The 17,521-nt window shown below is 40.9% G+C and overlaps 1 protein-coding gene across 2 annotated transcripts in view; it reads right to left on the bottom strand.

Annotated features, from left to right (window-relative positions):
* LOC125710128 (ralBP1-associated Eps domain-containing protein 2-like) overlaps positions 1–12,698 on the bottom strand; it is a 29,001-nt gene extending 16,303 nt beyond the window's left edge. For both annotated transcript variants that reach the window (XM_048979453.1, XM_048979454.1), the window contains exons 1-4: positions 12,414–12,698; positions 3,673–3,796; positions 2,386–2,561; positions 934–1,039 (exon numbers count right to left, since the gene is read on the bottom strand). In XM_048979453.1, coding sequence (XP_048835410.1) covers positions 934–1,039; positions 2,386–2,561; positions 3,673–3,796; positions 12,414–12,593 — 586 coding nt within the window. In that variant the 5' untranslated portion in view covers positions 12,594–12,698. The remainder of the gene's footprint in view (positions 1–933; positions 1,040–2,385; positions 2,562–3,672; positions 3,797–12,413) is intronic.
* Positions 12,699–17,521: the final 4,823 nt, after the last annotated feature.

Below are 17,521 nucleotides of genomic sequence, written 5' to 3'. Positions count from 1 at the left end.
CGCATTAATGCTTTGGGAACGACCAGCAACTGTGTTTTTTCCATTCATCCATTTTCTGTAACCACTTGTCCTGTTCAGGGTTGTTGTGGATCTTGGGCCTATGGACAACAGGCAGGGAATAACCCAGGATCTGGTGCCAACCCATTGCAGGGCACATTCGCACACCAATCACTCACACATGCACACCTACGGGCAATTTGGTAACTCCAATTAACCACAGCATGGTTTTGGACTGTGGGGAGGAACCAGAGTACTTGGAGGAAATGTCATGTTGATATGGAGAGAACATGCAAACTCCACACATGGAGCTATGGTGGATACTGGAACCCTGAACCCTGACAGAACTAACAAATGGGGCACCCTGCCATTTACAACATTTTTTATTTCATACCATGAGATTGATATCAATTAACTCTTGATTTAAGCTCAAAGGGCCTACAGATCATAGAAGTGAATATGCAGAGAATCTAGACCATAAACCTGAACATGCAGAGAACCTATGGAGGTGAACATGATGTGAAAAAAAGTCTGGTGCCACTTTACAATAAGGCTACACTTATAAAGGGATTATGAAGGGTGTATAAGCAGGTTATAAATTAGCTTGTAACACTTTGTGAATAATAACCAGACAATTCTAAACAAGTTATACCACAGCTTTCTTCTGATTAATGACCATTCCAGGTGACAAAGAGTATCCTTATTGTAAAGTGCGACCAAAAGTCTAACCTCCTTTCTCCACCAAAATGGATTATAAATGCAGTATTAGGGTAAACAGTCACAAGTATACGGCACACAATACTTAGGCTGCAAAGTTTGTGTTAATGAAGGTGCCAGTCTGATCTGGAACAGATAAACAGCGAAAACATTCTGACCCGAATGTGAGTAGCGGGATTCATTTTTGTGTAATTTTTTTAGTTTCATTTTAGGACTTACCCACTAATGCATCGTCATTCCGCTGCGTGCTGCATGTGGAGTGGGAGGAGCTGGCCGGGGAACTGGGGGGGGAGTTTCTGGGTGATCGAGGGGGGGCCTGGGGCTCCTGGCAATATAACACACACAAACATTTCTGAAGTCATTTAAGTTTAAGATTCATATATAACATCAATAGAAACATATTTTTCACTTATTTGAAAAATGCACATTTCTTAAAAGTAATTCATTGGTTACAAGCAATTAATTTTTTCTCGTTTAGAAACTGGTCTCATCGATCTATAAATGATAACTGGTATTTTGCCTTCACTGTGGTCAGGGGCGTGGCTGGATATACTGAGGTCCCTTTGCAAAGAAAGTAATTCCTAGTATGTCAGCAAAAGGGGGACGGACTGTGGCGTCCAAACCTTCCGCATACCTGGAAAATTCAGTCCATAACCGATAAAGTCTAATGTCACTGGTACTGGTGGTGAAACAACAGGCCAGCTTATTAGCGGAATTCCTTTTGAATTGTAATTCAAAACCATACTGCAGGTCTAATAAATGAAATATTGTTGGGTTCGAGGGGCGAAGAGATCATCAGGCGGATAGCAAAGTTCAGTTATTAGCAGACACTTTAATTGCGAAATCCTTAATAGGATAACGGTAAAACAATAAGTGAGAATAAAGAATAAACTCACTTACACACACAAACAGGAAGCCTTTAAGGAGAGAAAAGTGGATTCAGGCAGTAGAGACAGAGTCACACTCTGGAAACTTTTTTCGGTTCAGCAGCTTATAATAACTTAAAATCCGAAGCAGATCAAAATAAATCCAACAAAATGGAATAAATATGACCCTTTACTTTACTCTCACTTCCGCCTACGTTCATTTTTGAAACAGGTGGAAATGCGGGCAGGTTCTCAAGAGGCACCAAGTGACAATCAGCCCAGCACCGGCTCTGCCTTGATGGAAATGAGGCATATGTAACGGTTTTTAGATACACCTGTAAAGCAGAGTGATACATCTGATGTGAAATGTTCGAGCGCGGTTATACTCTGATAACAGCACTCATAGAACACGTCTTGTCCAATAAGATTTCTTGGTTGGAACTAACTGTTGTACAAATTTGTAATAAATGTAACCCTAACCCTAACCCCACCTCCAACTGCACCACTGATGCGGCATGCTGGTTGACCCTGCACTGTGACTTCCCAGGCTTGCTCTCACCTGTTTATGTGTCTCATGGAGAGCAGGATGGGGTTGGCACAAAGGCAATGCCCCCATAGAAGTTAATAAAGGATCACTATTCCATTCCATTCTAAGTTACCTAAACAGTTTTTGTAATGCTGTATCATTTAGAGTAATTACGGAATTTTACAATGTTCAAGGGCCCCCGGGCTGGACCCCCTGAACCTACCCAGGTATCTATGCCCCTACTGCACCCCTGGTCAGACGGAATACACGCCAACTCACCTGGATATCCATGTTATTCTCGGGATGTCTGATCCTGCTCCTGTCTATGGCTGTCGTGTGGATCTGACCAGATGAGGCCCCAAACTGGTGAGGCTTGATGTCGCCGTACTGAGGGAGGCCTTGATACCAGCCTTCTGTATTCTGTACCAGCCCTGGAAACCTAGGAAGAGGCAATTCTGTGGAAACACCGGACAGATCAAAGTTATGCGACCTCTGTACTTAAAGCGAAGTGTGTGAGTTTGAAGTACACTTGTGTATTGGCAAGGTCAAGGTGAAATTGATTTATACAGCAAGTTTAAAATTAACCAAAGTTGTACCAAAGCACTCTGCAGAGTAAGAAAGAAAATACAACATAAACAATTAAATAAATGGACTAACAAACAAACACAGTGGAACCCGCTTATAGTGATCACGGTTATAGTGATCAACTGCTTATATGTATCAAAAGTTTGGGACAGAATCATTCCTGTGTAAATTCACTTATTGTAATCAAGTAGTCTGCTTACAGCGTTCATTTTGGGTCTTTTTATACACAACAACATATGGAAAAAAATTCAATTACAGTAATTAATTTTTCTGGCCTACTTTGTCTTGCGGAAACCCATCTGCTTCTGTGTGTATGTGAATTACAAACAGCTCAGTAATTTGTATGGTACTGTATTTTGAAAGACGTGTTTCAAGTCAATAAAATTCAGTAAATAGCAATGCTACCCATTTTACTACCCTATAAAATAAATATATAAATGTCAATTAGATGGTGATCTGCCTGAGACATAAAGAAAAAGGGGAAAATGGTTATAACGATCATCTGCTTATTGTGATCAGTTTCACCCAGGCAGACGTGATCACATTAAGCAGTTTCCACTGTATACATATATTTTTAAAGATGTGTCACAGTCTGGCTGAACATCAATCTACTAGAGTAATTATTGGGGAAATGTCAGTTGTTCTGATTTTGCACCTTGTCTCCATCAATCAGGTGGTTTAGGAGAGCCTAGGGGGGCACCCTTATTTACAGTGAAAGCTACAATATATGGGTAAAAGTATTGGTGGAGGAGGGGTAGTGATATGGCGTTGTTTTTCAGGGGTTGGGCTAGGCAAATATCTTGAGATTGCACTGCTTAACGTAGCACTAGCAGCACATGGCTAGCAACTCAAATGCGGCTAACAGTCTGTTAGCATGGATATGAGGAGCAACATCGATTTTCTTGCGTAGGGCTGACTGACGGCACAAACATGCCCCGTTCCCCGAGCTCATGGTCCTCTCCTGACCCCCCCGAGACTTACCGCCCTTGATGCTTTCCAGACGAACTGGGAGGCCTGCTTGTGCAGCAGCCAAGAGCTTCAGGGCCACATGGAACTGCCCTACGCTGAAGTGGCCCAGATGTTTTGCTCCACAAATCTCCGTAACCTGTGGGCAAAGAAATACCATTCAGCCAAAACTACAGTATATGTTCTAAACGTTTCCACGACCAGAACAAAACCCACGCCTCAGCCCAACTAATTTCTCGGCTCCATTTTTTATTTGGCCATTTGCCTGGTTTCTTTCAGGTCTCCCCTGAGGCAGGACATCTACTGGAGTGAAACGGAGACTCACACGCCCCTCTCCTAAAGTGTGCGCCAACAGCCTCCTGATTCTGCTCACTCTACAGGTTTCACCTGCAGGAGAGTGAACTACGCTCCCATACACCTGGTGCTCTGTGCCTGACGGCAAATGTTGCTGTAGTTTGACCCGCCTGTCTTGCCCGTCCATCAGAATCAGAGCCCTGTTAGTGTTGCTCAGATCAGTGTCCTTGGAGACCCCTAGACAGTTCATAGTTTTTGCTCCTAGAAGGGAGCAGAAATATGGACTGTCAAGCAGGGAGAGCTAGGAGTGAGCAAAACTTGAACCACCTCTGAGTCCCTGAGGAATGCTTTGAAGAACACTGGCTATGCTGAACAGTGTCAAGCAGTGAGCATTGAACCCTGGGTCCAACTGAGTGACACATCCTGCTTTCATCATCACATCTCAAATCAGGAGATCCAAAGGAAGAAATGTATTTTAACAGTGATGACAGTTTCCATGAACAATGTTTATAGAAAGGAAGCTTCATGATCTGGCACAGAGAAGAAAGCTTTTGCAGGGCAAAGGGACCATGGTTAGTCAGATTTTTTTCCAAGAGTGAAGTGTAACGTTAGGTTGGTATCTATGTTCCTGTACAGAAAGTCTTGGGACGCTTGCGTAATTCTGTAAAAATACTGTAAATTTACTGGCTTTATAACAAAAATCATTACTGTACTCATTGTTCACAAAAAATATATGAAACAACTAGTAGTTAAGTAGAACATTCATTTCAAGCAGTAAATTATATTATCAGTAAACCCAGATTATAATCCTAAAAGAGCAGTTCTGAGTGAAAATGCTCACTGGCAAGCAGCCTCACTGGGTGCTTTTTAACTAGTACCATGTTTGCCATGACAAAAAAAATCACCAATCATGTATGTTTACTATCCTTTTGGGAGCCAATGACTACGACTGCAATTAATGGCAAAACTGCAAGAACAAAGTCAGCCAGAAAATGACACTTAAAGATACAGATACATTAAACATTGCATGTGAGTGGATTTTCTGTTATGAAACCAATAAACCTGCAACATTTTTACAGAATTAAACATCCCAAAACCTTCTGTGAGTACACATGTACAGCTCTGGAAAAAAAAGAGACCACTTCTTTCTTTAAATCCTGGTTTAATCCCAGTTCTGCTGACAGAAGGCTACACTGCGAGGCAGGCTGCTTCCAGGCTCAGGACAGCAGTACGCAAGAACAAGATGAAGCAGGAGACACTGGCAATAACCAAAATCCAGTCAGGCAGAGGGCAAAAGCAACTTTCTAATGCCAGAGATGACCGTCGACGTATCCGGCAGGGCCTCATAAATTGAAGGATTAGTTCAAGTTACCTTCAAAAAAGAATGGGAAACAGTGAAGTTCACTGCTAGGACAATTTGTAACAAGCTCCTAGAAGCAGGACTGAAATCCCATAAAGCAAGGAAGAAGTCCTTCATTAATAAGAAACAGAGAAGAGCCAGACTGAGTTTGCAAAAAAATGTATATTTTACACAGAAGCAAACCCATAAACTGAGAAATGAGTGAAACTGGAAATTTTGCTGTGGTCTCTTCATTTTTTTCTAGAGTTGTGTGTGTGTGTGTGTGTGTGTGTGTGTGTGCGTGTGTGTGTGTGTGTGTGTGTACAGAGGGAAAAAACCCTGCAGGAAGCATTTAAATTCAAACCCTCAAACCTACTAAGACACCATGTCACTCATAATGTTATTACAAAATGTCAAAAAATATACTTCACATGCTAAGACATCAAACAGGTTTTTTTTTTTTTTTTTTTTAAAAAGTTCCTCATTGCAACTTGCACACAGGCAACCCATGAGAAACACAAGCAATATTAGTTTAGTTTTCTTCTGGGAAAATTATAATCAAGAACAAACTGGCATCAGCAAGCCATCGGACAGGCTGTGCGGTCCTTGGGTTTCCAGGGAGTGCGTGAGCTGAGTGCCCTCCCGCAGCAAGCATCACAGCCCACTGATTTAAGATGGCACGCAAGAAAGCAAAAGTCAGCTCTTTCCGGGGTGGGATGGGTCCTGCAGTTGAGTGTAACTCCAAGTGCTGCCATCCTAAAAGAGCCATTAACAACCCCCCAGTTCTCATTCTGCTTAAAAGGCACTTCTGCTGGGACGTCACTCATACACTCACTGGAAGGACAGCGGACACATCCGGACAGCGATGCTGGTTGGTCCGCAGCTGAAAATCAATCCACACGCAGTTAACGTAGGCTCTAGCCTTCCATGAAACTGAGGTTTACAAACTAATGTCGATGGTATCGCATCAGAACCTACCCTGAAATTAGAAACTGTTCATCATAGACCCACAGGGCAGAAACAAGCTCAACACTAAGTAGACCAGTACCATACAACTGCCAACATGTCAGTACCACTAACGTCATCGTGCAGTTTTAGATTTCCAGCGTGCCCTGGGAAATCTCCACCCTGTACGTTTGTTTATCATGAACATCGCTGCGCACGGCTGTGTGTGGTCGTATTGTAGTGCATGCAGCAGGATACGTCTGCATTTGGCTTCTAATAAAAGCCCGGCAGCGAGCCTTGTCAGCATCGAGTGACAAACCTGTTAGATGGACCAATCAGGGTCCGGCTCCCTCCTGAGATGACCAACCAGAGGAACACAAATTTCTGAAACCTCACTGGTGATAATCTCAGGCTTGGCAGTGACTTTTCTTTCACTCATCGACCCACAGAACTTGGCTACTTTTACATTAAGACCAAGTCTGTTCAGATTTCTGTTTTATTCTTATACGAAAGGTCAGTGTTGACCAATATATTCTTGAAGGAACTATTGTTCTGCTGTTATTAACCTTGAGTTAGCCTTTCCCTTAAAAAACATTCACTTGCTAACATCCATACTATATACCTGGCAATAAGATACATAATGTGTGAACTATATTCCAGTTTAGGTGGGGCATGAGGTATAGTGTAGTATAATTGCGTCCTACATGAACTTGACTGATGCATCCTATTGTACACAAGTAACATGTGAGATCCTCTGGTGTATAGCTCTTAAATTACAGCCAGCTGGGACAGACACTCTGGACGTCAATCCCTTCCTGGTCCATGAACAATCTCCTCCTTTCAAAACAGAGGCTTTGTTAACTTTTGTGTGGATCAGCACTACGATGCAGGAGCTTCCTGTTTAATCAGACAGACTGAAGCATCATGCTTGGCCATGTAGAAGCCTGGAATGCCAGTCCAAGCGGTGCACTTCTATGAAGATTTAACGATTTCCTAAAATGCATGGACAAGGTCTCAATTCTGAAGGATTATGGCTTTATAGAAACAAACTGTTGTTAGACCATTTCTCAGGGCACTGGGGGTTATCTGGATCTACGAGGTATATTAGAAAAAAAAACAATGCAACACTGATTGAATTGTAAATTCCGGTTCTACTTCAGAAGCCATGCGTGTCCTATTATGAGGAAACAATGTTTCTGTTGAGTTAAACGCAGTTTGTTGAAAGATACCACTCCACCTGTGGCAGCCAGAGGTACTGACCCCGCTTACAACGTAAGAGGATTTCTCCGCAACAAACATTGTTCATAATGAAAGCTCAAAAGACTGTTATTTAACTGTGTGTGAAGCTGAAATCCCGAAATGTAACAAGTTCCTCAAGGATCCCATATCAGCTGTGAGCAATGCTCCACATCCTCACCACATCCTTCTATTTCTACTTCCCTGGCACAGATTCCAGAACGATCCTGATGTTTGCCAGCATGACCCCTCCAGGGACTCCAAACCACAAGAGCCTTCAGTCACAAAAGGAGAAAACCAACCCTAAATCCTTCTAACCACCATGCCCTTTGTTTAGTTGTCATGTAATATTTACATTAAAATCAGAAGACTGGGAAGGGAAGTTCTTGTAAACTTAAACTTTACTTCCAGCCTCAGCAATTCAAGCCAGTTTGCTAAATAAATATTTAACATAAAGCAATCAACTACATCCCAGCGGAAAGGGTCACCAACACGACTAAATGTGACTACACTTCAAAGAGTACAAGTGGTCACACTTCACAGACATTTGCCTTTCTTTTAGTGCTTAAAAAGATAAAATGCTGTATTAATAAAGCCTTACTTGTAAACATTTATTGAAATACATTTTAAAATGTCAATAATATTGTATTAAGACCACACAGAACACCCATTCATTTCCCATAACACTTTCTCAGTGGAGTGTACCTGTTATCCCAGAACATACAGGGAACAGGGAACCTTGGGTAGTACTCCAGCCCATGACAGGACACACATCCTCACAATATTTAAAGGCACCAGTTCAACTATCCACATCAGAAACTGGAAAATACAGACATAAAGATGGAAAGAACAGGCACCCACCTGACAGCCAGCAGAACAGAACTTCATCAGCCCTGGACATACGTCCACACAGCACCTCCTACTCACACCATTCAGCCAACCTCACTTCACGTGTGAAATTCATGAGCACATGGTACTGGCTCATTTAGCGGCATTATTCACTGATGTGTTCGAGTAAACAGACCGCACCAAACTGGGGGGAGTTGCAATATTTAAATAATATTCAATGCTTAAGATGGCATAGAGAGATATTCATCTATTAATTAGCATGTAGTGATGGTGCTGATGGACCTCTGCCAAGATCCTCATCGTGCTTTTGGCAAACATCACCAGAGGGCCACCTCCCACAAAGGACAAGGCTGTTTGGTGACTTCCTAAAAAAAACAGTCTCAGTGAAAGACCCATTTATTGTGTGTGTGTGTGTGTGTGCCCAAAGTTGTGAATGAAAAAAAGAAACATTCATTTATTCACTTGGGTGAGAATGGCTCAGTATTTGTGTCCTAGAAGGAGGCCCATTCAGCTTAATCCAAACATTTGCATTTATTTCATGAAGTCACTTGCTTCCCAACACTTAACCTGCCACACAGAATGAATGAAAATCCACTACATCCTTATTCACCCATACACAAAAACATACATACATCCATCCATCCATCTTCTTATCCTGGTAAGGAGCCTACAGCCTACCCCATGCAGCACAGGGCGCGAGTCAGGGGAACATCCAAGTTGGCAGTATGTTGACGTACACTGTGCTTCAAAACATCTACTTTTATTTACCTTGTCTCATAATAATAATAATATTAATTTATTATTATTAGTAGTAGTAATATTGGTCCTGTTAATCTCACTTCCCACCATGCAAATCATAATTCAAATAAGCTGATATATATATATATATATATATATAGTAATAATCATAGGTTTAGAAGTTTATCTGCTGACTGTTGCCTGTGGAACTGCAGTAAGTGTGCCCCCCGGATAGGCAGAAGTCTTCCTGAAAGCTGCCGATTCAGCATGTCCAGGCAGCTGTCAGAGACAAACAGCAGCTCTATGCCTGCTTGGATCCCAGTCAAGTTAGTACTTTATTCATTTAGGGAGGATCATGCTGACAGGAAAGTGGTGTGCAGGGCTACTGAGACAGCTGTGAATCTATTAGGGCATAGAAATTTTTTAATGAATGACACACGAGTCAGAACAATGACACGTGTAATGACAATACAGCACTAATTATCTCAGCAATTACATCAGCAAAAGATACGTTCACTATTTACCAAATGTCATTCTATTCCTGGAAATGGAAAAAAAAGGCAACATTCAAAGACAATGAGTCTGTGACTGAGCTGTGTGTGTCAGAACATCATTCTCACACCGCGAATAGACGCAGAAGCTCACAGAGAAACCATATTTATTTTTGAAGACCAGAAAAACAAGAATGATCATGTGTATCATCTTCATGTGCAGTAACCAGGAAGGTACGCAATAATAACCGAACCCAAAAGGCCTCCTTACTTCCTTTTTAGAAAACAATATTATTTATTCATTCACATTGTGCCTTAAGGAGGAGTTACCAACATTTTGATGTTCACAGGCTGACTTACCTTGTAAACAAATATCACGGACTAGCAAAATTATCCCAGGGTGGTGGTGCGCCAGTGCGCCGATCTGCGTTTTCATAAGTTTAAGCGTTTCCACTCTTTTAGGTATGAATAGAACACACAGGTAAGGGATTGTACATAAAATTCAAATATATTGTTTCTTTTTGGAAATTAACCAACCCCTCCACAAAATCCCTATGGAACACTGATGAGTACTGGCTGGGACCCCCTACTGGCAATGGGTGGTACTGCTGCTGCATACCTCGTGGTTGAGTGTTTGGCATCTCTGTTCTGTGTCAGGAGTTTCCATCTACTCCCCGACTCGTGCTTCTTCCAGCTTCTCTGGATTCCTCCCATGCGCAGTCAGGCTAACTCCTGTCTCTAATACTCGGACTCTCTGCCCATAGTGTGTGAATGCCTGCGCTGTTGTGGACTGGCATTCCATCAAAGGTATACCGTATTGATACCGTATTGATACCGTACTGATATAACAGCTGTCACTGTTATATCAGAGTGAGAAGACAACAGCAGTAGGCCTACAAATACCATAAAACCGGCAAAGGAGGCTTTTTTGATTAGTTTCACTGGGGCTGTTTTCAAAAACCAACACTGCATATAGTGTGAATCCCACCCAGGAACCTGCTAAGAAGGCAAACCTATTCATATATTTCAGTACTGGTCAGCAGCAATGTTTATATCGCAATTGAGTGCAATATAACACAAATATTATGTTTCTCAGTATTTAGACAAATCACCCTATCATGCAAGACCTCTCTGTCCCAGAACATTCATCCATACATTCATCTCCTGACCACTTATCCAGTATGGGGTCCCGGGGGAAAAGAAAATTAGAAAAAAGCTCTCAAATATGCTTCCTTTATTTCCCCTAGACAACGATGAGGTCTGTGTGAAACCAAAACGAGATTATAGCTTATTTCTCCAGGTCTCTCACTGAGCAAAAAGATGCACAAAATCTCAAATTAGACCCCTTTTAAGTTTCAAATGAGATTTCATCAAGGTCCAAATACATCATAGAGAGGAGCAGTCCATTCCAGGCAGCATAGAGGGAAGGCAAGAGTACACCTTGGATGACACACACACACACACACACACACACACACACACACACACACACACACACACACACACACAGAGAGAGAGAGAGATATGCACGCACACATACATTTGTATCCGTCCATTCATTTTTATGGAAAAAACCCTAATCCCAACAATGACAATCTTAAGCCCTACCCAGCCCTAACCTTAACCATAAGTAACCAAACTAAATATATTGCTGCCCCCATCCTGGGTGGTTCCCTGTCTTGCACCCATAGCCTCCAGGACAGGCTCCAGTGCGCCTGAAACCCTGAATAGCATAAGCAGCTACAGAAATTGGATGGAAGGATGTTTTCCTTTGTGCGAACAGTGTCAAAATAATAGGTTATCATCACATTTGGTCCCCACAATGTAATATATAAGTGACCACACACACACACACACACACTACAAGCACTCACTCATTCACCTAACTGCACTTCTTTGAACAGTCGGAAAGAACTGGAGCACCAAAAGGAAACCCATAGAACATGGAGAGAGCATGCAAACTCCACACACAAACAACAGAGGCTGGATTCAAACCGACCCTGAAGGTGTGAGCCCCCCAAAATGACCATGGCAACCCTAACATACATTAAAATCACAAGAGGGACACTTCGTAGTATTCACACGCCTTAAGACGTGTTAAAACAACGGTCCTTTATGCTAAGGCCACTTTCACCAAACGCGCACAGCCTTCTCGTTCACGATGAAGACACCCTCAGTACTTTCTGACGGTCTTTTATCTCAAAAGTAGGTATTAGGCAGCATCCAGACATCGCACCGTTTGCAGAGTCTATAGACAATAGGCAAGGGAATGAATACTAAAGGAAGGGCGGCTACACCTACATTTTACACTTTTAAATGTTATCACACAGATATATTGACTACGATCTCCGATAAGTTAATACAGTGGAATTCTCCAGCGCAAAGTCCTGGTTTTACTAGTTCGGCGGGTTTCCACGTTTCCAAAGGTCATACATACCCGAAACTCTGTACATACAAACACGGAACATCACAACTGAACTTACTGGCTGATATTATTATCTTTAAAAATTAAATAAAATTCCGCTGAAACGCGCAGGGTTTTAAAACGATGGCGCGTATATTTCCTGCAAGTTCAGTAAATTTCTAAAAGACGGAGAAAAACAACCACAGTCTAAGCACCTGCGCATAAACACGTTCTCTTACTCGGGACAAGTGTTATTGTGAAGTAGCCTGCTTTGGATAACATATTAATAATTTACAAAGACAATTTAAAGGAACACGGTGTGAACTAGTTACAATTATGCGGAAAGGTTCAGACACGAAGCCCAGGTCAGCCTGGACTTGCTATCAAAGGGAATTAGGAGACATTTAAAAGGCTGCTGGATGGACGTAACAGCCCCCTGCTTGCAGGGTGGGAAACTCACCTGATGCAGGGTCTCCACGGGCAGCTGGGATGCTCTGAGCAGCTCTGCCACTCTGCTCGCCTGTAGTTTCCCGGAGCTGTCAGCTTGGCACAGGGAGCACAGACCTGAGTAACATCTTTGTTCGCTTTCGCTCAGAGATATGAAGCCCCTTTCCACAGAAGCGCCATGGCTCTGCTCCATTCCAGGAGAGTCACATTAGAAAATAGGGGGGGGGGAGAGAGCCCGCTTCGCATTTCTCCAGCACTTGCCAACACGAAGGAAAGACGGGTTTTCACGCCGAGGGGGGCGGGGATACACAGCTGAGCATGACTCTGCGGTACACCGCACGCAGTGCGCCTTACCACAAACAAACGCAAGGGGTCGCTAAAAGCAAAGAAACTGCTGGCACTAGGGATAAATATTAATAGTAATTTCCAAATCAAGAACACATTTAAGCAGACCTATTGTTTCTTTATCGGTTGTTTGTTTTAAACATAGTAAAATTGCCGTATATATGTTGAAATATAATTTTCTTGTATCAAATCTCAAATCTGACATTTTATTTATGATCGAAAAATAAATGAAAATGTAGATACCAGTTTAGTTGACAGTAATCTATGCTTAGATTTCAGGGCTAATTTCAGACTACTTCTTAACGATCCCTTAAATATTTAAAGTATATTTTAGGGCTATAATCTGCAACAGAGTTACTCTAAGTATACCATCAGTCTTTCAGAATGGCGTGTCCGATACAGGGTCACAGTGAGTCTGGTGTAACGGATCAAAAGCAGGGACGTGTGAGGAATGAGGATACAGTACTACTCTACATGCCGCCCCTCAACAATCGCGATATTTATTACATGCCTAAAAATACATTTCTTCTGATGGATAAATACTCCCTGTACGGGACAAGTTATGGAATATGGATGATAGATGAAATATTAATGTGCTTCAGAATACAATTAGCAGATTTGCTGCCATCTTGTGGCACTAAAAGGAACTTTGCTCTTCGAAGATGTTATGTACTGCATTACGTCTTGAAAGGGCAGTTTGGACACAAATAACATAAAATAATGCTTGGTAATACTTAGCATTTTGAATGAATATTATTTCTTAACAAAAATGGACAATAATGCGTGTTCGTAATAATTTATATTTATGAATTCGCCTCCTGACAGTTATGCAAGGACAAAGAGTACATCGATCATAATTTTAGGCAATTAATTTGTAATGTAGTTCGAGACGCTGCGCCAATAATTCACTGCCAAATGAGTCAGCAATATATAAAATTATATGGACAGAACTAATTCATGTCTAACACAACATTATAACATGAAACAGGTTTATTATTTAAAAGGTTGGAGAGATATAAATACTTAGTTCATACGATGATCATGCAATACTCTATGCCCAACAGTACCAAATAGTATGTAATTCACAGCTACTACCCAACTACTCAATATTGCTGTCTTTACAAGAGGAGGCGCTTGTCCAGAGTTTTCAGTTCATTTAGACCAGGGATGTCCAATCCTATCCGCAAAGGGCCGTTGTGTATGCAGGTTTTTGGGGTAACCTGTAAGTCAGCTGTTCAAACCCAGGTGTGAGGACTCTTCAGCCAATCAGTCCTCTAACTAGTAATCTAATTAAAACCCGCGTACACAGCAGCCCTTTGCGGATAAGACTGGACACCCCTGATTTAGACACTGTAACCTTCACTCCGTATCTTAATTTTGGAGATTGAGGCAGGGTCTAATCTGTAGTGACAGACGAGAAGTCATTCAGCTGTAGAAACAAACAGAGTCATTGATGGCCTTCGCTGGCTTTTACTGACAATGAGAAAGGCTTTCAGATCATATAACATTATGATAAATCCTGGCAATTTTCAATAAAACTACAATACCCATAGCATTAAAAAAGATATATTTTAATTATGCTGTATATTTGATGGTTCTGGAAGAATGACAATGCGCAGCACAGGGCCCCACAGCTACAGGGTTCTGGGTTTAACTGCCCTGGGTTAGATTCTTCCAACAGTCAAAGAACATAAAGTCAGATCAATTCACTTTAGTGTGTGGATGTGTGGCCATCCAGGGTTTCCAATGCTTCATATACGCCTCTTAGAATAAGCTCCAGGTTTACAGTAACTCTGTGCAGGATAAGTGATTATGGATGTTGCATGGATTTAATGAATTTCCTTTGTCAACCCACTGTTGCATGACTGTAATGTGATGCCACAGGGCAAGGCAATACAGACGTAAATCATTCGCATATGTCCTGCCTGGCACTGTACTGTCAATCATTTTGTAAATTAATGTGTGTTTATGTTGTTGATAGTGAGTGTCGCCTCGTCGTGTTGTAAGTGCTGTTTTTTGTAATGTGTAGTGCTGTTAGTTGTGTAGTGGTTACCATGAATTTGCTTATTGTGTAAAATGCTGGCTTTCATTGTCCGTGGTGCTGCTGGTTAGGCTGCTGGTAATGAATGTGAGAGCTGTGCTCCTTTTTATAGGAAGCTGTGTCCTTGCCGTTTGTACAGTAAATTAGGTATCCGCACACTGATTGGGCTACCGTAGTTCTGTGCGTATTGGATCATGAAGCTCTGGATGGTGAAACATCAGACTGCTTATGGAAGCACCACCCATTGATTAACGTGTCCTTTATATAACCCTTGGCACACAAAGTACACAGCCTTCAAACTCTTCCCATATATTGTGTTGTAACGATATGGCACCAAAATCAAAAGCGATAAGAAACACCTTATCTACGCCCATAGGCCTAACATTACACTAAAACCAAGGCCTAGCTGTTCAGAAAGTTTAACATGGATCAGAATTATCCCAATTTGGAATTTCCGTTTTTTGCTATTCAGGATGAAGTAACCTTTCTTGCTTTTATGCCAGTTATTCAAAGCACCACTGAATTACACCTTGATCCAGATACAAACTTTTCAATATTACCAAATCTGGCTGACCGGTGTTGTAAATAGGACAACATACCACAACGAAAGCTACTAGCTATGTAAAGAATAACAGGTAAAATAGCCAGTGTACGGTCACTTCAAGTTTTGTTATTTAAAGAGACAGACGATAGCACAACAAAAATAATGGAAAGGTCCCCTTCTGTTTTCCACAGAAGTTTCTCACCAGATGAGCAACAAATAAAGAACAAATATGCATTATTCACAAATACTTTTTATATGTGTTTTGAATCATGAAAAGGCTAAATATTGACTAGTTAAATAAAATAAGGAATGTAATCATTAGACACGACTTTTGTTTGACTCCTTTCTGATGATTCTGTCTTTGTAATTAATATACAGTGATGAATGAAAGTTAAAATGAAATATATTGTTTTGTTTGATATTGACAGTTGTTTGGGGGGTTATTTTATGGAGATAAAATCTTATTTTAAAAACTTTAGTGTATTAGGCTTAATAAGTAGCCTCATGTCTGCTTATTACATAACACGCTGTAATGGTTTAAGTGCAAAATATACGTAAATGTGTATATTACATGATACAAGTGTTACATTTTTTTGACCAGCTTTAAAGTTTTATTTCATTTTGTTACGGAAATCCACCATAAGGACTATAATCCTTAATAATACTGATTTTTTTTTGGATCAAAACATTCCTAATCCTACTAAATATTCTTGAAGAAGACCTACTCAGAGGTTTCAAAACCCAGACTGGATTAACTGATCTAATCCGATTTAAGAATCCTTTTTTTTTCTTTTGAACAATTTTCAAGATTTGTTCCGATCCGATAGCCAAAATCAGACCAGATAACTTCTGAACAACTGGGCCCAGAGTGAATAAGCTGTGATTTTAAAAATAGGCAGAAATTTTCAAAATGGAGGTGTCACCATTACTGCGTTACATATAAACACATCTGGGTAAAGGCTTTGGTTTCACAGAAGAGCAAGAAAATGAATGAGAAAAGTTCTAAGCCTGAACATGCATGAAGATTGTGATGGAAGAGGTGGAAGAAAACATCAACATGCCAGTATAACAAAGACGCAAAAATATAAATATTTTTAGTAACTCTTTACTTAAAGCACTCATGTATTATACATTTTAGATACATTCATAACGCATTATAATGCATTCATAAAGTATAAACATAGCTATAACTATTTATAAAAAGGCATAACATGTTATAACCATGTTTATTATGCATTATGACTGCTCTATGAAGCTCTCATGTATAATGCACTATAAATACCTTCATAATGCATTGTAATGGCTTATACTGACCATTATAATGCATTATGAAGGCATGTATAGTGCCTTTGTCATTGATCTTTTAGTTAATTACTAACAACCATAGTTTACCACTGTTTGGAAAATAAATGTTTTTCAAGGTATTGCTAGAGTTTATGATGCGCACAATATACTCTGATGACAGAACTTAGGTTCCTGGCAAAGAGATTGATTATTTTTTAAGCTTGAAAAAAATCAAAACGTGACAGGAAACCTTCTTTGTCGGGAGAAAAACACCCTTATTCAGGAGGGCGGGTCCAAAGTACTGCTGCACACCATAAAGTAAAGACCAGCATATACTTCCTCATTTCTCTGTACTGCCACTGTACCCTTAGGCCTAAAGAGACCTTAATCAATCATGAAAACAAAAAGAACACAATGCAGATAATAATATAATATAATTCACTGATAATATACTATTTATAGAAACTATGACTTGAGAACTCACTAAAATCTTTAATAAAGATTCGTTGAGTTTTACTTAAATTAGTCAGATCTGGGACTCATAGATTGTTCTTAATATTCACCATTTTTGGGTGAAACATGTGGCTTATATTTCCAGTTATTTGTGTGTTTATTCCTTTTATCTGACCAACTTGCAAGTATGTGTGTAGTAGAAAATTATGCCGAAGACTGTACTTGTCTTATTGAGCTGAGGGAACCTTGTTGAAGTGTTTTAGGCGAGACAGTGCTGTCCATTTGGAAGCTTTATAGCAGAGTCCAGCTCATACAGCAGGCTTCTGGAGACCTGACCAGGTGGCTGATGGCGCAGATCCATCAACAGGGAACCGCCAACAAGGAACCACCAACAGGGAACCGCCAACAAGGAACCACCAATAGGGAACCATCAACAGGGAACCACCAACAGGGA

The sequence above is a fragment of the Brienomyrus brachyistius genome, chromosome 16 (genome assembly GCF_023856365.1).
Source record: "Brienomyrus brachyistius isolate T26 chromosome 16, BBRACH_0.4, whole genome shotgun sequence".
Lineage (NCBI taxonomy): Eukaryota > Metazoa > Chordata > Actinopteri > Osteoglossiformes > Mormyridae > Brienomyrus > Brienomyrus brachyistius.
Note: the sequence above shows the minus strand (reverse complement) of the source record. Positions and strands in the feature narration are given on the sequence as shown.